Below are 24,591 nucleotides of genomic sequence, written 5' to 3'. Positions count from 1 at the left end.
ACAATTAAAACAAAAACACACATACTTTTCTCTAGATCATTTTTACGTGGTTTCAATGGTGGTTTCTTAGTGTGGTTGAGAATACGCTGGCCATCTCTTTTCAAAATCAGCACTTTCTTGCCTTAATGTTTCGAATGGAATTCATAGCAGAGTGGATCCGGTGACCATGTGCTACCACGCTCTGAGGAAAGGAATTTTCCTTTACACGTGATACATGCACCCTGCATGACAAATGTCTGTTGACTAAGAATCAAAAACCCTTGATCATTACAGTGAGGCTAGTATTTAAAAGGTCTGAGAATCCAAGCTGTGTCCATCAAACAAAAGTGCTGTAAACACAAAACTTTTAGTGAAGGCACTATCCAAGTGGTATTTGTGTTATGGGAATAATACTACTCAATTCTTACTGGGACTCTGTGAGTAAATTTAGACTCTACAGGTGAGAATTTAGGAATTCAGTACTTTAGGGTGTCTGGCTGGCAATCAACTAGGAATTGGCTTTAGACAGCCTGACTTCAGAGACTGCCTTTAGCAATCATGTCACACCGCACCCAAGGTCAAACAGTCACTGTATTCTTTTCTAAAGTGAGTGCACTCATTTTCCTTCTCCATTTTAACAGTGTTCTAATTTTATTTCTGCTGCTATGATAAAATACCCCACAATAAGCAACTTTGTGGAGAAGGTGATTTATTTGCTTTACAATTCCCAGTTGTGGTCCATCATTGAGGGAAGTCAGAACAGGAACTTGATGCACCTAGTCACATCATATCCACAGTCAAGATCAGAGAGAGCAGAATGAATGCATCCTTCCTTACCCACATGCTTGCTAGCAGCTAGCTTTCTCCTCTCATACTGTTCTGGGACCCCTACCCAGGCAGTAATGCTGCCCATAATTGGGCTGGGTCTTTCTACATCATTTAATATAATCAAAATAATCCCCTAGAGACCTACAAGCCAACCTGATATAGATAATTCCTCAGTAAGATTCTTCTTCCCGCCGGGCGGTGGTGGCGCACGCCTTTAATCCCAGCACTCGGGAGGCAGAGGCCGGTGGATCTCTGTGAGTTCGAGGCCAGCCTGGGCTACCAAGTGAGTCCCAGGAAAGGCGCAAAGCTACACAGAGAAACCCTGTCTCGAAAAACCAAAAAATAAAAAATAAAAAAAGATTCTTCTTCCCAAGTGTCCTGGTTGTTTTTAGTTGGTTGGTTGGTTGGTTAGTTGGTTAGTTGGTTGGTTGGTTTTGTTTTGTTTTGGTTTGGTGTGGTTTGGTTTGGTTTTTTGTCAACCTGACATAAGCTAGAATTATCTGAGGAGAGAAACATCAATTGTTCTCTTCGTTCCATTGATTAATGATTGATGTGGGAGCACCCGGCCCACTGTGGGCTGTGCCACCCTTGGGCAGTGGTTTTAATTTGTATGAGAAAGCAGGCTGAACAAGTAAATGAGAGCAAGCCAGGCAGCAGTGCTCCTCCTTGGCTTCTACTTCAGTTCCTGCCTCCAGGTCCCTGCCCTGAGTTCCTGCCCTGGCTTCCATCACACTCCCCAGGATGGGAGTGTGACCTGAGAGTCTTAGTATGAAATAGGCCCTTTTCTCCCCAAGTTACTTTTTGGTCATGGTATTTCAACACAGAAAGAAAAGAGTAACTAAGACACCAGGTGATTCCAAGTTGTGTTAAGTTGACAGTAAATCCCAACACACTTAGCACGCACTTATGAACTTGAGATTTACTCAAATACACATAACACACAAATGGATCTGGGATTCTCTTTGTGGTCCTGAGCTGGCATCTGGGCAGCACCTGAGGCTTTGTGAAGACGCAGATTTGAGGATCCTTACCAGATTTACTGAATCAGAGACTTTGTGTAGGGGCACAGTGACCTGAATTTTAAAAAACCTTCTGGGTATTTCAGTGCTCACTCACATTTGAGAATGACAGTTATACAAGCTGTGAGGTTAAGATGGCTGTCACTTAAACTGATGGGTGCAATTGTCTTGTTTATCATGCCTCTATCAAAGTGCCAAACAATACCAACAATCCACAAGTGCTGATATATTTTCCCAAGTCACAGGTTTTTCCTATGATAAAATTAGGTATTTTTAATGTCTTGGCTTCAAGGAAGGTTATTTTAGACATGTGTGTTATCGTCTATATGTCATGCTCAGTTCCTTCTACTTATTTTTTTATTTTATGTATGTGAGTGTTTTGCCTGCATGTATGTATATGTGTCACATGTGCCTAGTGCCCAAGAAAGTCAGAAGAGGGTGTCAGATCCCCTGGAACTGGAGTTATAGATCACTATGAGCCATCAGGTGCTGGGAACTGAACCTGGGTCCTCGGAAAGAAACACAGAAGCTCTTAACCATTGAGCCTTCTCTCAGGCCCATATGCTCAGCTCTTAACTAGCATGTTTCAGTACATAACGAAAGCATGGAAAAGTATCAAAATTTTCAACTGTGTATCAACTGCTATTTATATTCCATAACATTTAACTTATGCTTCCTTGGGCCAAAAAAACTTTAAAAATGGTGAGTTAGATAACACTTATCTTAGTAATAACCTAAAGCCTGTCAAATGATGTGAGAAACGGAGTATCCCTAAATAGTAATTGTAGCATCAGAATAAAATGTCATTTGCACAGTAAGGCTCTATCTGTGCTTGCTGTGTTAAGTGGGAAAGAAGAGCTGACCTGGAAGCCTGGACTCCTGATACATGATGCCCTTTGTAGCCTATGATTTATAATGCACCTGAGACATTCATAGAGAGAGATGCCAGGAACACTAATAGAGTCCTGTTAAGTCAAGCTTCTCAGAAAAATGGGGCCTGTTTAACCGGTGCCAAGGGCCTGGTGATTAGACACTGTCTCAGACAACAATCTTAGTGCTTCTTTTTTTTCTAATGCCACTCATTCATGACACCTAAGATGCACCAAATGTATCCCTTTACTCTTATAGCTTATTTGGCCAATAAAAGTATATGTTTATCCCATAGAATGTTTTGAAGTATGTGTGCGTAGTGAGTTGGGGTAACCTGATTACTATGTATGTTACCTCACACCCTTTGGGTTTTTTTGAAAGAACACCTAAAATTACCACAGTGCTTCTCAAGGATACAATGCATTATTAGCTATAGTCACCAAGTTCTACCCTAGATTTCTGGATGAAGTTTTCTACCCTTTGACCAACAGAGTGCCACCCTTCCCCCAGCTCCAGTCCTGGCCTCCACCATCCTCTGTCCTTCTGTGAGGTCAGCTGGTTTAGACAGTACATTGCAGTTTGAATATGATACCTGACATTCTGTGCTGGGTTTATTTCACGTCCTGTGATAATCTCCATTTCCAGCAAGTCACAAATGACACTTCCTTCTTCTTGAAGACTTCAGTGTTCCACAGTGCATGCATGTTAAGCCATCATCTGGTAGACAGCCTTTTCCATTTCTTCTCTCCTGTGCCTAATGCCACATTGACATGTAGTGAGTGCAGAGGCCTCGTGACATAATGGCCTCATTTCCTTGGCCTCACATGGTAGGTTTAGTTTTGATTTTCTGAGGGCACTCCATACTGCTTTCACAATAATACAAATTTACCTTCCTACCAAGAGTGCATAAGTGCCTACTTTTTTCTCCATCTTCTCCAACACTCTCTTGACCCTTTCAGCAACAGCTTAACCTACTTGAGGTGATGTCGACTGTGGTTTTCACTGTCATTTCCTCTCTGTTTAATTGAGGAGACTATTTTTTTATAAACCTTCAGTAATTTGCATTTCTTCTCCCTGGAACTCTATCCTCAGGGTCTTTGGCCATTTTCAACAATGCTATGTTTTCTCACTAGTCACTCACAGGTATTTCTTATGTTTCTGAAACTGGTCATCTGAGAAGAGGGAACCTCAGCTGAGGAATTACCTCCATCAGATTGGCTTGTAGGCATGCCTGTAAAGCATTTTCAAGATTAGTGATTGGTGTGGGAGGGTCCAGCCCACTACGGGTGGTGCCATCCCTTGGCAGATGGTCTTGAGTTGTATAAGAAAGCAGGTTGAGCAAGCCAGAAAGGAGTGTTCCTCCATGGCCCCTGCTTCAGTTCCCACCTCCAGGTTCCTGCCTTCAGTTCCTGCCCTAGCTCCCCTTGGTGATGGACTGAAACCTGTAAGATGTAAGGAACCCTTTCCTCCCCAGATTGGTTTTAGACAGTGTTTATCACAGCAACCAGAAGCCAACTAGAACCTGATCTTTTCTCATGCAGTACAATTCAGTGTTTTAAAAGATTTACATGTGGATATCAATGGATTTTAAGGAGTTACCTTGAATCTATAGACTTCTGTATGTGTGGACATTTCACAATCATTATTCTTCCAAATAACTGTGAAATAAACTCAACCTATCATTTAATGTGTCTACGTTTTAAAGAATTGTTTTAACTTGTCAGTGAAGGGACCAGCAGAAAGATGAAGGAGTTGCCACCAGAAGCAAGACAGTCCTGAGCAAAGCTCCCAAAGCTGCTTCAGAAATAAATGTCAGACAATTCACCAAGTTACATAAGACTATTTAGCCTTCTGTGAGCAGCCCACAGAGTTAGCTTCTCTCCCAGGCAACAGAATCCCAACCACCTAGTATCTTAAAAAGTTGTAAATCACTTGTGTTTTTGTATTTTTAATTGTATTTATTCTTTTTTTTTTTTTGAGACAAAATGTCTCTGTGTAACCCTGACTGTCCTGGAACTCTGTAGACTAGGCTAGCCTCAAACTGGAGATCCACCTGTCTCTGCCTCCCAAGTACTAGGATTAAAGGCATGTGCCACCACCACCTAGCTTATTCATTTATTTTTAATTGTGTGTGTGTGTGTGTGTGTGTGTGTGTGTGTGTGTGTGTGTGTCTGCATGCCTGTATGTGCACATGAGTACAGGTGCCTACAGATGCCAGAGGTGTCAAACCTCCCTGGAATGGGAGTTATAGGCTGTTCTGAACTGCTTGATGAGGGATTCTGGGAATCAAACTCAAGTTTTCCTGTAAGAGCAGTGTGTTCTATTATCTCCTGAGACATCTCTCCAGCACTTGTATTTGTATATCCTTATTAATAAAATACATTGTGCCCCAAGAGTATTGTATGAGAATAGTAGTGAATGGAGTCTTCAAAAAAGATAAGTTGCTATAGCCCTAGAACCTGTGAATATCACCATGCACAGGGAAGACAGGGCTCAGTGGGTGATCTGGAAAGAAGGGAAGTTTCCTGTGATGTTTGGGAAAGCCCTGATTGCATTTCAGGCAGCTTATAAGAGTGAAACAGGAAGGGGAAGGACTGAGAGAAAAGAGGCACCATGACCATAACCCACCTGAAGCCCCCCACTTACAGGAAAGAGCAGGCCGCAGACCTCCCCAGAGGGTGTAGAGAGAGCAAGCCCACCACCACTGTGGCTGTGAACCTCTAGCCTCCAGAACATTGAGTGTCTAGCTTTCTTTTGTGTTAAACCACTCAGTTTGTGAAAACACATTTTTGGCTGCCCTAGAACACTAATACAGAGCCAAGCAGACTTGCTAGAAAATTCTCTAGAGTAGTAGGAAGAAATCAAGCAATTCCAGCTTGCCTTTCATAAGAAGTACTGGATTTCTTCTCAGCCTCCTGGACAGTGATTGGGAAGCTGTGCTCTGCCACAACGGCTCAGAGTTCACACCGGGCCTGAGACTATTACACAAGAATCCATATGTAGACACACGTTCATTTGAAACAATCCTAGATTGGTTGACTTGCTGCCTGAAAAATACTTTGAAAACACTTTTCAAGGCACTAAGGAGATGGCTCAGCTTGGTCAGTAAAATGCTTGCTGAGTTCAGTCCCCAGCACTCGTGAAAAGTGAGGCCTGGTGGTGCACACTTGTAATCCCAGCACTGGGGACAAGGAGAGAGACGCGTCCTTAGAGATCACTGGCCAGAAAGAGTAGGCAGTAAGAGAGCCTATCTCAAACAATAAAATGGATGATGCCCTAGGAATGATACCACAGGTTGACCTATGTACTCTGTGTGCACACACAAAACACATGTACAGACACACACACATACTCACCTGGTGTGCACATACACATGGAATCCTTTGGAACTCTAGGGAGCAAGGTGAGAAAAAGAAAACTGCTTCTGTTTTTGTGCCCTGTGATGTCAGTAATACATCACCTGTTTTGGTTTATTTCAGGCTCGGCTCACCAAAGAGCATCGCTGGGGGAGCGCTCTGCTCTCCAGGAACCATTCCTTAGAAGAGGAGTTTGAGAGAGCAAAAGCAGCAGTAGAGGTAACTCTTAAAACAAGAACTCTGCACTTCAAGTTTCTGAGGGTGGCATTCAAAAAATCTCAAACTGCAGAGAGATGCAGAGGAAATGGAACTGTGGGCATGAGAAAAGCAGGATAGTTGTTGAGATGAGAGTGTGCCAGAGAAGCTTTGATTCCCCACCAGGATGACAGGAAGTGTCTGTGCTTCTGCTGGTTCTGTGATCAGTTGGCGATGCGAGTCTGAAGCCTGTATCAGAAAGCAGCACTCCGAGGCTAGTCTGGGTTCCATGGATTTGTCCAGTGGCAACCCATCGTAACCAGCACCATTAATCCTTAGTACTAGGTATCCAAACACTGTTAGTGAGTGAAAAAAATACTTTAAACACTAATTTCTAACTATTTAGTTTTCTAATGGAAAGAGAGGGGAGAGGGAAGGAAGGCCAAAGGATAGGAGAAATAGACAAAAAGCAGTTCTTGCAGGTTCTTTTACCCGGTTCCCTCCCGGCAGAACGGGCAGGGTGGCTTGCAGATGGGTGCGGATCACAGCCTCCATAGCTGCTCTTTGAGCATGGAGCTTTTTTCCCAGACTCGAGCATGATCCTGTTAATACCTCTGTTGCCTCTGGTGATTTCAATCTTGAAACTGCAGGCACTCTTGGAATATGCCTCACTTATGCAGCCTTCTCACCCCTAGAGTTCAGATGAAATGATTATATTAAGGGTGGTCTTCCAGTAACTCTATACTCAGGGTGCGGGAAAAGCCTATTTGCAATTTAATGTTACCAGGTTCTGTTCTGGGAAATCATCTCAGCCGTGATTCATAGCATTCAGAAACCAGTAAGAGCACACTTTTATCTCCCCACGCCAAAATCGTTCAAATTCCCTCTTTAATTTTAAACTTCTCTAATTTAAAAAAAAAAAAAAGCTAATGAATATTTTAGTGTTCTGAGCAGGAGCCTCTGATGTAGTTAGTCAAGACCAGCTGTGTTCGATCAGGTTGCTCAAATGCATGGAGCCTGTGGCTTAAATTATCTTAAATGTAAGTTTTTCAGTTTTAAGAGCTAATTTAAATATAGCTATTGAGCCCCTACTGTGTGTGGCACACAGCGGTAGCTCTCAGACTGCTATTTAGGCACATAGAATCTTGGGTCAAGAAAGACATTAGCATTTGGTCTCATTTGTAATGAGAAAGATAATGAATTTAAACCCGAAAGACTCCATGGTGGAATTGATTGACAAGGAAAATGTACTTAAGTACATATTCATTGAATTGAACCTGAGTTTGGGTCATAATCTAAAAACCCCTCTATCCTACTAGGAAAATAATTTTTTTAACTCCTGACAAATTACTCCTGTTTCTACCTGGACAAATAAAAATAGGGGCAACCTCCCTCTTTTTAAGAAAACCCATTTCCATCTTGAAAGCTACTAATTATCCACAGGCTCTTTCTTATAATGAAAATGACACAACAGAAAATTTCCATGTTGCCTGGTGTCGACTTTCCTCACTTCCATCCACCTCTAAACAATACTCACCTCACCTCATCAAACTGTTTTCTGCCTTCCCTGTCTCTTGGTTGTTATTCCAATGCATCCCTTGCAGCTACAGGACAACATCATGTTGGTAACCAATCTACATCTCAGTGCCCAACCTCTATGGTTCTGTATCACAGCTCTCTGGAGTCTGTAGGTTACTTTAGTAGATTCATTTAACGTACATTCCTGGCTGCCTACAGTACTGGCTGCTGAACTAAGGGCTAAAGACAAAGGACCCAGCCTTAAACAACTACAAGACCATCACAGGGAGCAGAGGACCTTCTGCTGGAGTTTCATCTGTGAGATGAGGGCTTGGGCTTTTCCTGTCCCAAAACCCAAAAAATTCATGCCTTAAAATAAAAGGAGTGGTAGGGACAGGATTCCCGGCTAATCAGAAAAGTGAGTGACTTTCCTCAGCCTGGTGCTGAGAACCTTCCCTGAGGACTGAAAAGAGATGGTAGTACCAGAGGGATAGATAGTTGTGGAGAAAAAATGGGGGAGGGAGGTATTTACAGCAAGCTAATGTTCAATCGCGCCTATAACACTTCACGCATCTGCGGACTTTTCGTCTCCACACATCACTCTTTCTCAGAGTATTATCTATATTCATGGCAGAAGACACAGCCTCATCCCTTCCTAGACTCCCCAGCTCCTCAAACTGTCACCTTGGGAGTGAGTTCAGCATATGAATCTTGGAAGAATGCCCAAATTGCAGCAGAGCCTGTGTGCCCAAATGTTCACAGTGTTTATTCTTGGATGGCTGCACCTGGGGGTAAATTATTTTATTCTATTGTCTTATCTGCATTTTTCTCTAGCCTGTCACATTGCTAACTGGAGGGAGTCTTACAGTGAGATGTAAGATTCTTAATTACATTTTTATTTAGTGTGTGTGCATGCACATGCATGTGTGGAGGTCAGAGGACAGCTTGACGGAGTAGTTTGTTTCTCTCCTTCCACCATGTGGGACCTGGGATTGAACTCAGGTCATCAGGTTTGGTGGCAGGTTCCTTTACCCACTGAATCATCTCACTGGCTCCAGAACATAAGATCTTAAAGGAAATTGAGGATATCAGTTGGTAGAATGCCTGCCTTAGGTTCAGGAGACCCTGGGTTCTATTTCCAGTACTGCATTAACCAAATGTGCTGGTACACACCCATGATTTCAGCACTCACATGCTGGAGAAACTGGAACTCAAGATCCTCCTCAACTACATAGCACACTGGAGACTGTGTAAGACCCAGTCTCAAGAGAAAGGGGTTCCTAAAAGACCAATTGTGAATGAAGTCTGCCGGACTGGGAGAGGTTAGAGAGGATAATGGGAGATGTGAATATGATCACAGCCCAATATACATAGGTATGAAATTGTCAAAAATAAAAGGTAAAGAAAATAAATAAGAGGAAAACTGGTGCTGCTGGTTGTTTCTTGAAAGGCAGTTCTAAATACCAGTAAGATCCAGATGAAGGGACCAGAATATGTACCTCAGTGGTTAAGAGCATGTACTGCACTTGTAGAGGACTGGAGTTCAGTTCCCAGCACCCACATTAGATAGCTCACAACTGCCTATAACTCCAGCTCCAGGGGATCTCATGCCCCCTTTTGGCCTACACTAGCACCTGCACTTGCCTAAACATAACTCCCACACAGACACACATGCTTACACATAATTAAAAAATAAATCCAATGCCTTTTAACCTGGTCCCTCTACACCTGGTCCCTCTACACCTGGTCCCTCTACACCTGGTCCCTCTACACCTGGTCCCTCTACACCTGGTCCCTCTACACCTGGTCCCTCTACACCTGGTCCCTCTACACCTGGTTCTTCACCTCCTGCTTCCTGTCTGTCTTCTGCCCTTCAGTCCCACCCCTGACCTGAGCTCTAACACACCAAGTTTATTATCCATGCTTCTACTTTCTCTTTTCTGTGGGTGCATTCCTCTCCCAGGTCCTCATGCAGTGGGGTCCTTCATGTTACTCACACTGTAGCTGAAGTGGCAGTCCCCTAGAAAAGCCCATGTAAATCCCATTAGCTGTTACATTGCCAGGGATATTCCTGTTTTGCATTCATCATTGGATATGTCCTATACATTTTTGACTGTTACATATCTTTTTATGTGAAGTGTGGCTTCCATGAGAGATGATGCTTTCTCTTGTATTTGTCTATGTGAAATATAAATTTGCCTGGTGCTTCTTCATTGACTTGTGTCCATACTTGTGATAGTTTTCATTGTCAACTTAATACATCCTAGTCATCTGGGAACAGGTAACCTCAATTGAAGACTTGTCCAGACCAGATTGGCCTATGGCCATGTCTATAAGAGATTGTCTTGATTGGTGGTTGATATGAGAGGGCCTAGCCCACTGTGGGCAGTCCCATCCCTAGGCAGGTGAGTCTGAGTAGTATAAGAAAGCTAGCTGAGCATGAGACAAGGAGCAGACCAGCAACCAGCACTCCTCCTTGGTTTCTGCTTCAAGCTCCTGCCTGGAGTTCCTGCCCTGACTTCCCTCAGTGATGGACTGGCAACTTAGAAACATAAGATGAAGTAAACACTTCTCTTCCTAAATTGTTCTAGTCATTTTGTTCATCACAGCAACAGAAAGTAACCTAGAGCACAGTTCCCCAATATCTTCTGGAACAATTCTTGGTTCTTAGCATATGCTGAGTGAAGGGATGTCTGTGTGGATCACCACATGGGTAATACTTCCTTCTGTCTGTTTCCTGTTGTATATAAAGTGTCGTATAACCTTCTACTGTAAGAGCAGCTTCGCCGGGCGGTGGTGGCGCACGCCTTTAATCCCAGCACTCGGGAGGCAGAGCCAGGCAGATCTCTGTGAGTTCGAGGCCAGCCTGGTCTCCAAAGCGAGTTCCAGGAAAGGCACAAAGCTACACAGAGAAACCCTGTCTCGAAAAACCAAAAAAAAAAAAAAAAAAAAAGAAAAGAAAAAAGAGCAGCTTCATTTTGACACCGTTCTTACATGACTCACGGCCACTTTAGGACTATGATGAACTGTCCCCTGTGGTCATCTTCACCTCAATAACACAGGAAGTGCCAACCAATTGCTCCATGATGTAGCATGAGCATAGTTTATACTCACATTGGATAAGCTCACTTTTCCTTGTATTAAGACCTAAACCTGTGATTTCGCTCATTTTTAAGATAAAATGCCCTAGATAAAATCACTAGAAGAAGAAGAAAAAATACACTGGAAAGCAGACACACATTTATTGCATGTATAAACAACCTACAAGCCTGTTAATAATATTCAAAGGCTGGCACTGTTTGAGGTCACCTTGAACTACTCCTTCTGGCAATGTTTCTTATGGGGGAGACTTTTTCCCTCCATCTCCCATCTTTCTACTGAAGAAAAAAGAAAAATGCAAATTCACTTCTATCTAAAGTATCATGAATTTCAAACAAAGAGCTGGTGTTTTTCTTTTAGGCTTAAAAAAATGTGCATCTTCCCCTTGTGAAAGGAAGAGGCCCTTCCTCTACGCTTCCTTCTGGATTTTCTCACAGCCACCCTCACAACTGCTGTCAGCTGCAGTGGGTATCTAGGATGGATGCACAGAGAGGCACAGGAAAGAGGTGCAGAGAAGGTGCCCCAGGGGCTCTGGAAGGCCTGAAGTGGCCTCCGAGGAGCAGAGGTCCCTGGAGAGAGCCGTTCTGCAACTGTGGAGGAGAGAGAAGGTCACCTGGCAGTCAGCACCCCTCAGCCATGAACCAAAAATACCTCCTTCATCACCATCGGCAGGCAGGGAACGAGCAAGGCAACATCTGGTGTTGTGCTTAGCTGGTTAGGTGCCTCTTCCACTTTGAGAATCAATTAGAGTAGAAACAAATTCATCAAACATGTTTAGATGTGAGTAAAAGCACCAGGAAATTGAACAGGACCATCCCTACCCTTAGGGAGGAACAGGGTGAAGAACCAAAGATCTGTATGGGTTAGAGCTAGTCCAGGGTGGCTTATCCTATGTCCTAGTTATTCACACAGCCATCTCCACACCAGCCTTGACCAGACCACACCTCACTCCCTGCTCTTGGTGCTGGTCAGAATCTAGGAAGAAACAGGACCCACAGATGCTTTCCTGATAAATAAGTGAACAAATCCACAGTGTGTCCCTCTCCTGGTTTTGGTGTCACTGGGCACCTCTTGTCTAGAGAGCTTATGACAGACTCCAAACCCTAAGTCACAGAAAGTTTTGCCCCTGGTATTAGGCCGTGTTCCACTGACCTCAAATGTTATTGCTGTATGTGTCTTACACGTTTTAAGCATGTTGTCCCAGATCCATTTTTACCCTCAGGAGATACTCTTCTCCTGAGCAAATTTTGAAAAGAAATAATAAAATATGTGAGTGAGGGAAAACAATGTGCAAGCAAGGGAAAGGGTGCCATCAGAGGCTGGGACAGCCAGTGAAGTCCAAACCCCATCTGGCTAATGAGTTCAGAGCAACACATTCTACCACAATGACATTCTAGACCCCTAAGGTCCTCCGGTCCCATAAGCCTGTTCTATCTGAACATCTCTTAGATGCTTATGGCTGTTTAGAATGTCTGTGACTTCTTTAAATGTGGCGTTTAGTTCCTCTTTAGTGTGGGCAGACTTAGTGACTCACTTCTAAAAAGGTAGAAACTGTGGACTGACCTTGAAGCTCACATCATAGAATGCACCATGACCTCCTCCGTACTTACTCTCAAATAACTCGATCGGGAAACCCAACCACCATTTCACTACGTTAGCCCATGTAGTGAGACGCTACAGCTCTCCACCAACAGCCAGCCAGGGACTGAGGCTCCTGCCCATGCCACAGAGGTAGATCTTGTGAGTAGGTTCTCCAGACCCTTGGAGCCTTGAATGATTGTAGCCTCAGCCAACATCTTAATCCCAAATTCATGAGAGATCCTGAGGCAGAACCTTCCAGGTAGCTACTCCCAAATTCCTGCCCTTCAGAAATGGCGTGATATGGTAAAGGCTGGTTTGAAATTGCCAGCCACTGGGATGATGTAAGAAACAGCAGCTACCGATGGCATCACTCTGCTTCCTGCAGTTCCCAGCATGGCCTGGTATATTTCTTTCTCCCCCGTGTCCATCACCAACACATTTCAGTGCTGCCAGACCGGAAGGCCACATGTAGCACAGAAGTGATGTGTTCTTCCATTCTCGACTGGGAGTTTTCAAACTATCTCCTCGCTTGTAACCTGTTTTCTGCCTGGCCTGGTTGATTCCCAAGACAGTGAGTACAGACCTTTGTGTGGCAACCTGGCACGTGTCCCCTCATCTGGATCTGGATCAGGCACCCATTTTTTGTTTGTTTGTTTGTTTGTTTTTGTTTTTCGAGACAGGGTTTCTCTGTGTAGCTTTGCGCCTTTTCCTGGAACTCACTTGGTAGCCCAGGCTGGCCTCGAACTCACAGAGATCCGCCTGGCTCTGCCTCCCGAGTGCTGGGATTAAAGGCGTGCGCCACCACCTCCCGGCCAGACACCCATTTTTTCTGCTATAGTTTTATCTGTCACAAAGGACATGTCCTCAGGATAACTTCACTTTGAGTTTGAGGTTAATGCTCCAGTCAGTAGCCTATACAGAATTGGAAAACAGTAACATACACAGAACTATAAAAACAGGTAGTGAAAGAGTTAATACTAACTGGCAGTCTCTTGGTGGCTACCCTAGGGTGAATGTTTGTGCCTCCAACACCTAAATGTGTATGTTCAAACCTAATTCCTCCATAGGATGGTATCAGGGAGAGGGGCTTTGGGAGGTAGGTAGGGCAGAATGACATGGCACTCATTAATGGCATCAGCGCTGTGATACAAGAGCCCAAAGGAGCTGTCATGTCAGCTGCAATGGCTGTTCATAAGGTCCACCGTGAGTGACTCATTTCTAGAGAAGGCTGAGTGCTGGGATGGTGCCATCAGTAGTACACTTTACTTGAAAACAAAGAACTGAGTTCTAATCCGGATGCAGTGACACAGAATTTTAATCCCAGTCCTGGGGGAGGGGGATAGAAACAGGGTGCGAGTCCAGATTCACTGGCCAGCCAGCTAACTTACCTAGAATGCTACAGGCCAATGAGAGACCCCATCTTAAACAACAGAGAAAATAAATAGCTAAATGATGCCTGAGGAATGACATCTAAGGCTATTCTCTAACTTAGACACACATATGCACGTGCACACATGTGAATATTCAGAGAGAGAGAGAGAGAGAATGAGCACCAAGAATGTGACCTTTCTCTCTTTAGATTTAATTCAGAGAGGCCATATTCAAAACAACAAAGTAGCTAAACCCTGCCTCAATGACATAAGCATAAAAATGCTGTTCTGGAATTTTATTTTTATTGGAAACTACTTGCTTTGTATGTACTTCGGGGCCTCTGAAACAGTAGATGATTGAACAGAACTGGAGAACGTTCCCAAATGGCTTTTCTTAGTATAGGATTGTGTGAGGAGCTGCTGACTCAGATGCCCTCCTCCCAAGGAGACTGCCTCCAGTGCCCGCTCAGGTTTCCTTTTGCTTCCTCTGAAGGCATCGCCTCTTTGAAGCAGCTGGAAGGGATTAGTGGATTAAACACTCCTTAAATCCTTCAGACTTAGAGTCAATATCCAGGAAAGACCTTCTGAAGATCTATGAAGACATCCTCTGGGAAGTTAACTCTTTGAGAACCTTGAGCTTAACTGTTTAAGAGACAGGTTTCTTAAGACTTAGCTCATCATGTGAGTGTGACATGCTGCCCACATGTAAGGTCAGAGCACATAAAGGTGAGGTGTGAAGTCATAGGGAGATGGCTAAAATTCCTTGGCTCGCACGCTGAAAAATTTCCTTCTGTTTCATACAAAATTTTGATTTCTAAAAGCAAACGAGTGTGAAAAGGAGGGGCTTGTGACTTGGATGGCAACATAGAAGTATCACTGAATTCATAGGTAAGCGTTCACCTAAAAGGATGAGAGAGAGTCTGGTCTTGCTCTAGCCCTTCAGCGTCGGAGTAATGGGCACATCCCACAGTCCCACATTCTCCCAGTGCCCCTGCTGTGCTCTGTAAAACTCCATCTTAACAAAGTCTTTAGCTTGCACCATCCTAACCAAACCTCGGGTGATCTAATAGACTCACCACAAACCAAAAAACAGTCTGGAAAATTCCCTAAACTTCAAATCTGTGTCTCAGACTCTGCCTTCCAGACATGAGCTCATCTGCAAATAGTTACTAAACAAATGCACGTACAGCAAGATGACCGCACGCACAGCAAGACGACCATGGGAAGGCGACTTGTCTGCGGCCCTCGGAAGGAACTAACAAGATCTTAACTTTTGTTCCTTCCTTCCAGACCGTCTCCAATCACCAGAGAGACTAGAGCTTAGAAACAGTTTAAACCAGGCTAGAGTGATGACTCAGCACTTAAGCACTAGCATGAAGATTGGAGTTCAGATCCCCAGAAACCCCTCCCCCACCCACCCCCAAATAATGCTGGGGTTACAGCTCGCCTGTAATTCCAGCCTCAGAAGGCAGTCGGGCAATCCTCAGGGCAAGCTGCCTAGCAAGCTCTGAGTTTGATTAATAGACCCTGCTTCCTAGAAAAGGGTGAAGGAGCAATTAGAGGATAATTCTCAGCATAACCTCAAACCTCCACATGCACACACACCATGTGTGCCCACACACATCCAAACATGAATGCACACACACCATGTGTGCCCACACACATCCAAACATGAATGCACACACACCATGTGTGCCCACACACATCCAAACATGAATGCACACACACCATGTGTGCCCACACACATGCAAACACGAACACACACACACACACACACACACACACACACACACACACACACACACACAGAAAGGGGGAGAGAAATAGTTTAAACCATTTGTTGCCAGCTCTGTACCTGGGAATCACATGCTAAACTTAATGTGAAGAAAAGCAAAGAGCACAATAATGTACATGGAAAGCCTCCGACAGGACATGGTGTTGGTTGTGATTTCATCTGAACCACATGGGACCTCAGCTTTCTCGTCCGTAAATTAAATTAGGTTTAGAATTAACTTGCTTTATCCAATTAAGAGGAAAATGAATTAACATTTTATTTTAATAACTGTGCATCTATTTAAATATATCCTAGAAAATACACCCACAGCTTTCAATTGGAAACTACACAGATATCATCAGGCAAGGCTAGAGTAAATTCTGCCCATGTAAGCAAAAGACCTGCATCAGGTACAAAGTGAATTAAGTATATACAGTCATGTATAAACATGACAAATTTGTAGTTGGGATCAAGTGACTGGAGTTTAGGGAAATGAAACTGTAATTTATTAAGTGCAATTATTCTAGTAACATGAGTAGTTCATCAAGAGTCACCCAAAATGCAATTGCTCAGACAGACCAGTTGTTTCTTTGGAGTAGCAGAAGTCCGCTCTATCTGGCGGATGTGACATGACGACAGCACAGAGGGTACCTGGTTCCCGAGTCCCCGGGTTACTCAGGCCAGGACCCAGGGCATCTTGGAAGAGGCTGCTCCTCCTTCTAACCCCCTCTAGCCAAAGAAACCATCCTTCATGGGAATGTTTTGTTCTTTGTCACACTCCATAGGCTGGCCTTTCGCACCAGGCTCCACCTCATTGCTCAGCGAAAGGGCATGTAACCCATCCTAAATCCACAGGGCTCAGGATAAATGTGACTGTCAGAGAAGGTGGGGCCTCATGCTGTGTGGCCATCCAGCAAAGGCAAAGCAAAAGTAGAATTGTGGCCCAGGATCTGAACACTCTGTGCACATCCAGCCTACTTCCAGAAAGCCTGCTGGGCCCCACAAGGACCAATCCTAACTTTTACAAAAACTAAAAATTAATCCATAACTTGATTTCTGGACTTTAAAAATGAGTATTAGTTTTCATTGGCTATTTTAATAGTTTTTTAATTATCTATAAAGAATACAATAATAATTACAGCCATGGTGTAACCCCAGTACTTAGGAGGTAGAAGCAAAAGAATCAAGGAGTTCAAGGCCAGCCTCAGCTTCATAATGAGTTTGAGACTAGCCTGGGCTACCTGCAACTCTTTCAAAAGAGAAAGAAACAGTGTGTTGATGATAACTAAGTACACTGTTTGATTCTTTTTTACATTAAATTCACTTTAACTAGGGCTATAGAGATGGGTCAGTGGTTAAGGGCACTTGCTGCTCTTCCAGAGGACCAGAGTTCAGTTCCCAGCACCCACATGGCAGCTTAAAACCATCTTTAACTCCAGTTCCAGGGAACTTGATGCCCACTTCCAGCCTCCGTGGGCACCAGGCATGCATGTTGCACACATGTACACATACAGGCAAAACAGCCATACACATGAAATAAAAATTAATAGATGTATGAGATGATATATTTCAATACATTATGAGTGTGTACTGTTGACAAGTTATTTGTATTTGCTTATGTGACAGGCTTCTCCTGGCTTTTTGAAATGTACAGTGACTCTCTGGCATATAATCACACTACTGTGTGATAGGGCAGCCGAGCTCTTTGCTCCCATCTAAAGTAACACTGAACTCATGGGCCAGCCTTTCTCCTCCCCTCTCTCCTCCTACTGTTGACTGCCTCCGGTGACCACCATCCACTCTGAGCTTCTACGGGGATCAGCTCTTTTAGGTGCTGTTTATGAGTAAGAACAAGTGTTATTTGTCCTGTCTCTGACTTCCTCTCCTTAACAGAATGTCCTTTTGTTCAATCCATGCTGTCACAAATAATAGGATTTTTAATCCATTTTGTAGCCGAATACTATTCCATTGTGCACACAGAACCACATTTCTTTAGCAGTTCATCAGTTAATGTACAGTCAGTGATTTCTGTTTCCTGGTTATTCTGAGTGGCATGGAGTACAGATGTCTTCTCCATGTGCTGACTTCGTTCCTTTGTGGATATGCTCAGGAGTGGGATTTCTGAATCCTACAGTTCCATTTTGAATGTTTGGAGGAACCTGCATACTGCCTCCACAATGGCTGCCTCATTTACAGTCCCATCAGCATGGTGCACGGGTTCCCTTTCCTGCCTTCTGACTAGTGCTTGTTGTCAGTGGTCTTATGGGCAACAACCACTCTTACTGGTGTGAGGCGGTGTACCATTGTGATTTCAGTTAGTCACACTAAGCATATTTTCATGTACTTGTTGGCCAAGATTTGCCTCTCTTCTTTGAGAAGTTCCTATTCAGATATATTGCCTATTATTGTTTTTTATTACCACATAATAATGTTTTACTATGATCTTTGCACTCATGTGCATAGTATATTTCTCTTACTTACTCCATTACCCTCTCTCCTCATACTTCTGCTGATGCCTTTCTTCCTTCCAACAAGACCTTCTTCCACTTTCATGTATTTTTGTGACTCATTTGGTTCTTACAGTATCACAAATGAGGGATTACTTACAGAAGTATGAGCAAACTACCCAGGGCTACCACGCTGAAGCAAATGCCCTCCACCACCATCCATTGACTTTGCCTGTACGTCATCAGGGAAAGGTGGGGCCTCATGAGTCTCACCCCTCCATGACAGAATGTGGACAGGCTAAGAGTTCAGGAGTCTAACAGCTGTGACAGTCCTGAAAGACAGCATTCCACAACACCCCTCCCTTCCTGTGGCTCCTATGTTCTTTCCAGGCTCTCTTCTGCCATGTCCTTGTGCTGTGGAGTGGGTGATACAGGTGTCCTGTTGGGACAGACACTCAGCAGTCACGCACCAGAGCATTTTGACCAGTTATGAACCTCTGCGATAGCCACCACTATCCACTTCCACAAAAAGAAGCCTCTCTGACCAAAGCTGACTGCCTCACTAACCAATGGCATAAACACAAATATTCAGAAGGCAGATGGCAGGCATGCCACGTGCATTTAGCAACACAACAGCAGCAGCCTCCTCACTGGGGTTCATGACCTTCCTAACCACTATCGTTTGTCCAGGTGTGTTAGCTCCAGTGGAGTGGACATCAAATCCAATCAGAAAATGTTTGGTTACCTCCATAATAGTAACACCAGTATTGCACCTGTGGACACATCTTGCTGAGAGGTCAAACGTATAACACAGAGGGGACCACAGATGACTAAGAGTATAGCAATTCTCTTCCAGTGTCCTGCATATAATCCTCCATCACTAGGAAAGCTAGCCAACAGGGTGGAAGCTTCCAGATCAATTCCAGTTTGGTTTTTTCATGTCCTACAAACAAAATGTATGGTGTCTTCAGCAATAAGGCCTTGCCATCTCATTTCAGTATATTGTGAATTTTAATTGAGTTATTTGAGGGTTTATTGGTTTTTTGTTTGTTTGCTGTTGAGTTTTTAACAGTTTCTTGTATGTTCTAGATTTCATTCCTGATCAAGTATATTCTTTGCAAATATTTCCTTTTAACTTGTAGATTGCGTTTTTACTCTGTTGATTGTTGACTCCACTGTTCAAATAGAATCCTTCTCATTACAGTGTCTGAAATATTCTCATGTTTCTTTGAGAATTTTCCCATTTTCAGTTGTTTCATTTAACTCTTTAATAGTGAAGTTGCTTTCTGTAATTATTGAAACACCAGGACCTCACTTGACTCTCCCTTGTAGGACACCCAGTTTTCCAAGCACTGTTTATTGGGAAGACCCCTTTCATAGTACGTATTCTCAGCATCTTTATCAACAATCACCTAGGCTCTCTGTTCTCCTCCATTGGTCTGTATGTCTGTATTTGCATTAAACTGTGCTATTTAGATTACTCCAGGTTTATAGGATTGTTTACCTATTAAAACAGCCCTGTGCATTAGATAAGGTTCAGAAGATGTAGGCACTGGTCCTTCACTGCTCCTGGCTTCATGTATGGACTGCCACCAGGAGGTACAGCCTGCCCTGAGGAAGGGTCTTCCCACTGCTTTTTAATCCTTCTTGGAAATATCTTCACAAACCCATATCAAGCAGACACAATTAAGCACCATGTACCTGATCCCTAGATCTACCACCAAGTTTGTGATTTAATTGGTCCTATTCAACTCAGATCTGGAATTCTGAAAACTTCTTCAAGCGACTACTCTAGAAAGAAATCTGGAAATCTCTGTGTTCAATCACTTCTCGGGCTGACTCCCATCATGATGGTCCATGAGTCTGTGATTCCGTCCAACCTTAAGTATTAGCTCTCAAAGAAAAATCACTCCAAAACCAGCCTGGTGACATACCTCTTTGTCTTGCAATCATTTCAATCAGAACAGATTTCTTTCTGTCTGTTCTGAATTCCTGATGAAGCCATGAGGAAAAAGAGAGTATCTAGCCATGATTATTTTTGTTGAACTCATGGCATGGCCTTCCATGACCAGCTCCTGTCAGTTTTCATTCCTTCTCATAGCAAATCTTCCCCTAACAAGTCTCTTGGGGATAAACGGGACATGCAGGTGTTCAACAGCTGCACTGCCCAAAGTGTGTCTCCTGCTTTCTGGCAAAGTTCTTCTAGATCTCTTTCGGGGGACTTCCTCACAGAAGTCTGCAGTGCATATTGTCTGCAGTGCTTCAGAGTTCCATTTCCCCTGTCGTTCTTCAGTGAGTTTTCTCTTTTATTGATATATGCATCCAAGCTAACAGATTTCAGCAAGAGTAATCATGAAGAACAAGTCACAAGATGAATTCTGTATAGATGTTCAAGGTTCAACTAAAACTGAAAAAAAATAGTATGCCATTCACAAATTAATTCTCATTCTGAACATTTTAGTTTGATGCTCTTTACAGTTCTACCAAGATTCATTACAAATGTATGACCGGAGCCAGAACGGTTTTAATTTATACTAAATAGGTATCTCTTTAGCTCTCAACACTAGCTCCCAGGACACATGTGTTCTTTGTATGTTTATAGCCAGTGTGCACCATTCAGATGTCCCACAATGCCCAGTAGTGTACAGACAAAAATAGAAACACTTGTCTGTCCTGTCCAGGACTGTGGTGACCCAGCCCCAGCTTATGTGTGACAATAATGGGGGGCAGACAGCAGCTCTGAGAGTTGCTGCTGCACGTAGTAGTGTTTGTGGCCTATTGTTAAAATGAGGTCTGCTCTGTAGCACTACTATCCAGGGACCCTGTCACAGTTGGCACTTGGAGTTCTTTCACAGATCAAGAGCTTTTTCCATAAACTCACTGAACCGCAATGACTTCCAAGGGACATTTCTGATATGACTTGAATCATACCGCATGCCATTCATCTCCCTGGCACTATTGACATTTAATTATATAATACTAGATGAGATCACACAATCCCAGAAAGAAAGAAAAACTGCGTGTTCTCTTTCATAGGCAGAATCTAGCAAATAATATGCATATATAAACAACTGTCGCGTGGGTACAGTATTGCATGAAGAAAAGAGAAGAAGAAAGGCTAAGTATAAAGGGATAAGGAAGGGCTGAATTCAGGCAATGGACTTGACTTTATATATAAAGCAAAATAGTTCTCTAATTTTAGCCCTGTCATGGATTTTTGGGGGGGTTGGTGGTAGATAAGTGCATAAAACATATTCAATATTGAAAATGTAAAATTTAATGTGAAGCTCCACAACTTCCATTCCAAATGCCTGTCTAACTGTGTAGAAGTTCATTGGATTGTACAGACTTTGTGTCTGGCTAATTTTGGTGTGAGATGTTTTTATAATGAAGTTTATTACAAGTCAAGATAAAATAAAATCCATAAATAGATGAGTAATATATTTTCAGGGAGTTAGTAGCATTTTAATAATGTAACTACATAAAATAACTACAGGAGCTGGTAAGATGTACTTAAGATGGTACTCACTGCTAAGCTTAACAACCTGAGTTCAAACCCCAGGACCCATGTGACAAGAAAGAACTGTCCACTACAGGTTGTCCACTGACCTCCATATGGGAACTGTAACACATGGGCACATTCACATCCTAAAAAACTACATTCCACAAACCAACCCGAAAGAAAATACTTGGACTTCTTCCTTTCCTACTTGTATCTCTTTTTTTATTTCTCTTGTCTTATTGCTCTAGCTAAGAATCCAAGCACTGTAGTGGATAGATGAGGTGAGAGTGGGCATGTTTCTCATTCCTGATTTTAAAAGGTATGATTTTGCTTTTCCATATTTAGTATAATTGGCTAAGGATTTTTTTGTCCATATGTCCATACAGCCTTATTATGGTGACATATGTTCCTTCTTTTTCTGGTTTCTTCAGAGTTTTATCAGGAATGGATGTTGAACTTTGCTGAAGACCTTTTCTGAATCTATTGAGATGATCCTGTGATCTCTGTTATGTGTTCATGATCCTTATTTATGTGTTGCAGTACCTTTCCTGAGCCAACATTGCATTTCTGAAACAAAACAACTTGGTTGGCCATGATATGTGATATTCTTAAGGTACTCTTGAATACTGTTTGTAAGAAATTAATTGAGAAATTGGCTCTGTAATTCTTTCCACAGCCTATCGGCTATGTGTATTTCTCTCATCAGCCTGAAATAATGCTTCCTGTATTTTCTTTAAGTTTGATTTCTGTGATATAATATTTTAGGCTGTTTATGTTGTGAAGAGTTTTTCTTTCTCTTTCAAATACAGCAGACAGTTTTGCTGAGTATATCAGTCTAGGTTGGCCATCATAATTTTAAGATTTGGAATGCATTGCTCCAGGCTCTTCTGGCTTTCAAAGTTTTCATTGAGAAATCAGCTGTTATTCTGATGGGCTCTCCTTTATGTGTGACATGTGTTTTCTTTCTTGCACTTTCAATACACTTTCCTTTTCATGTATACTTAGTATTTGAATTGTGGTGTGCCATGGGGATTTTCTTTTCTGGCCTTGTATATTTGATGTTCTATATGTTTCTTGTATCTGTATGCATGTGCCTTTCCTTAGTTTGGAGAAGTTTTCTTCTATGATGTTATTGAGTATCTGGTCTATGCCACTGACTTGGGATTCTTCTCCCTCAGCTATGCCTATACTTCAAAGGTTTGGTTTGCTCATGGTATGCCACATTCCCTGTGTTCCTTTCCTGTATTTGTGAAAAAAATTACTGTTCTTTGTTTATTTGGTCTAGATCCTTTATTCTCAAGACCTCATAGTCTGTTTCTATCTTCTGCCTGACTCATTTTACTTAGAAGGCTTTCTGTTGAGTTTTCCACTTGAGCTATTGGGTTTTTCAATTCCATCTTCATCTTGAATTGATCCTCTTCAGTATTTCTATCTCCTTATTGAATTCCATTCTCATCTTAGATTGTCTTCATCATTTCCATTAGCCTTATGCTTGTATTTCTTGGGTATCACTTGGGCATTTATTCTCCTTAAGCTCTTTCTCTTTAATTTCATTGAACTATTTCTTTGTGTCTTTTTTAAACTCCTTGAATTTTTTGATGAAATATATGATTGTTCTTTTAAATTCTGTGTCCTGTAGTTCATCTAGGTAATTCTAATTAGCAAATATTTCTACAGGACTGGTAGGGTTTGGAGGCAAGATACTGGCTTAATCTTTCATATTGCTGGCATTCTTTCAATGAGATATGAGCATATGGACTTCCTTTGTTAGTTTTGAGTTTGTTATGAACAAAGCAAATAGAGAAAAAAGAGAATATGTAAGGGATGGTTGGTTCCTGTGTTCATCAAGAATGCTGGCCTATAATGTTCTCTTTTCATTGTGTCCTTACTGTATCTAGATAATACTAGCCTCATAGCATAGCTTTGGTAGAGTTACTTATCTTTGTATTTCAGAGGACAGTTTGAGAAGTATTAATATTAGGTCTTCTTTATTGGCTAGGTAGAATTCAGCAGTGATTCCATCTTACCCTGGACTTTTTTCAGGTAGATTGTTCATTGTAGCTTTGATTCCTTGCTTACTATGGGTCTGCTTAAGCTGTTTATACCTTCTTAATTTAATTTTGGTAGTTCATATAGTCCAGAAATGTATTTATTTCTTCTATGTGTGGGGGGATATATTTTCAAAACTACTTCTTCGTGGTCCTCTACTTCATTCAAATCTGTTGTAACAATTACTCTTCATCTCTAGTTTTATTAATCTGGTCTTTTCTCTTTTTTTTTTGACTGGTTTATCTAGGTGTTTGTCAATCTTGTTTATCTTGTCAAAGAACCAACTTTTTGTTTCATTTGTCCTTTCATTTGTTCTTTTTGTCTGTGTTTCATTTATTTCTACCCTGGTCGTTATTATTTCTTACTGCCAACGCTCCTGGATTTTGGCTTGCTCTTGTCTTAGATTATTCATTTAAGATCGGCTTGATTTTTAAATGTAAGTGCTCATAGCTATGAACGTTTCTTAGTATTGCCTTGGTTATCCTAAAGATTCTGGAATAGTGTATAGTTTCTCTCATTACTAAATTCTATTTTTAGTCCACTATGATCTGGTGAGATACAAGAAATTATTTTGATTTTTTTTTTTATATTTGTTGAGACTTGTTTTGTCCTAGAGTATGACCTATTTTAGAAAAGCTTCCTTAGGCTACTGAGAGAAATGTGTGCTCAATATCCCTTGAGTGGAACAATCTGTAGAATACATTCTGCTCCTTAGCATCAGAGGTTTGCTGGATGACTATGTTGGATATGATAGGTCCACTTCTGGCTTTTTTTCGTTCACCTATGGCTCTCATGAAATTTGTTCTCTCTTGTACCCCCATGATTGAAGCTGTCTTTCTTTTGTTCAGCTATAGCTCTCATGAAATTTATTCTCTCCTATACTCCCATGATTGAGGCTGGCTTTCTTCTTCCTCTGGGCATAGCGTTCCTTTAAGTCTCTCCTGTAGTGCTGACTTAGTGCTCGTGAGCTGCTTTAGTTTGTCTTGAAATGACCCCATTTCTTC

General features: G+C 42.3%; 1 protein-coding gene across 16 annotated transcripts in view; it reads left to right on the top strand.

Annotated features, from left to right (window-relative positions):
• Pex5l (peroxisomal biogenesis factor 5 like) overlaps nt 1-24,591 on the top strand; it is a 210,992-nt gene that overhangs the window by 152,876 nt on the left and 33,525 nt on the right. For all 16 annotated transcript variants that reach the window (XM_052730681.1, XM_052730676.1, XM_052730685.1 and 13 more), the window contains one exon: nt 6,176-6,271. In XM_052730681.1, coding sequence (XP_052586641.1) covers nt 6,176-6,271 — 96 coding nt within the window. The remainder of the gene's footprint in view (nt 1-6,175; nt 6,272-24,591) is intronic.

This window comes from Peromyscus californicus, unplaced genomic scaffold (assembly GCF_007827085.1).
Source record: "Peromyscus californicus insignis strain IS unplaced genomic scaffold, ASM782708v3 Scaffold_9__1_contigs__length_137607984, whole genome shotgun sequence".
Lineage (NCBI taxonomy): Eukaryota > Metazoa > Chordata > Mammalia > Rodentia > Cricetidae > Peromyscus > Peromyscus californicus.
The sequence above is the reverse complement of the archived record's forward strand: the minus strand, read 5'-3'. Positions and strand labels throughout refer to the sequence as shown.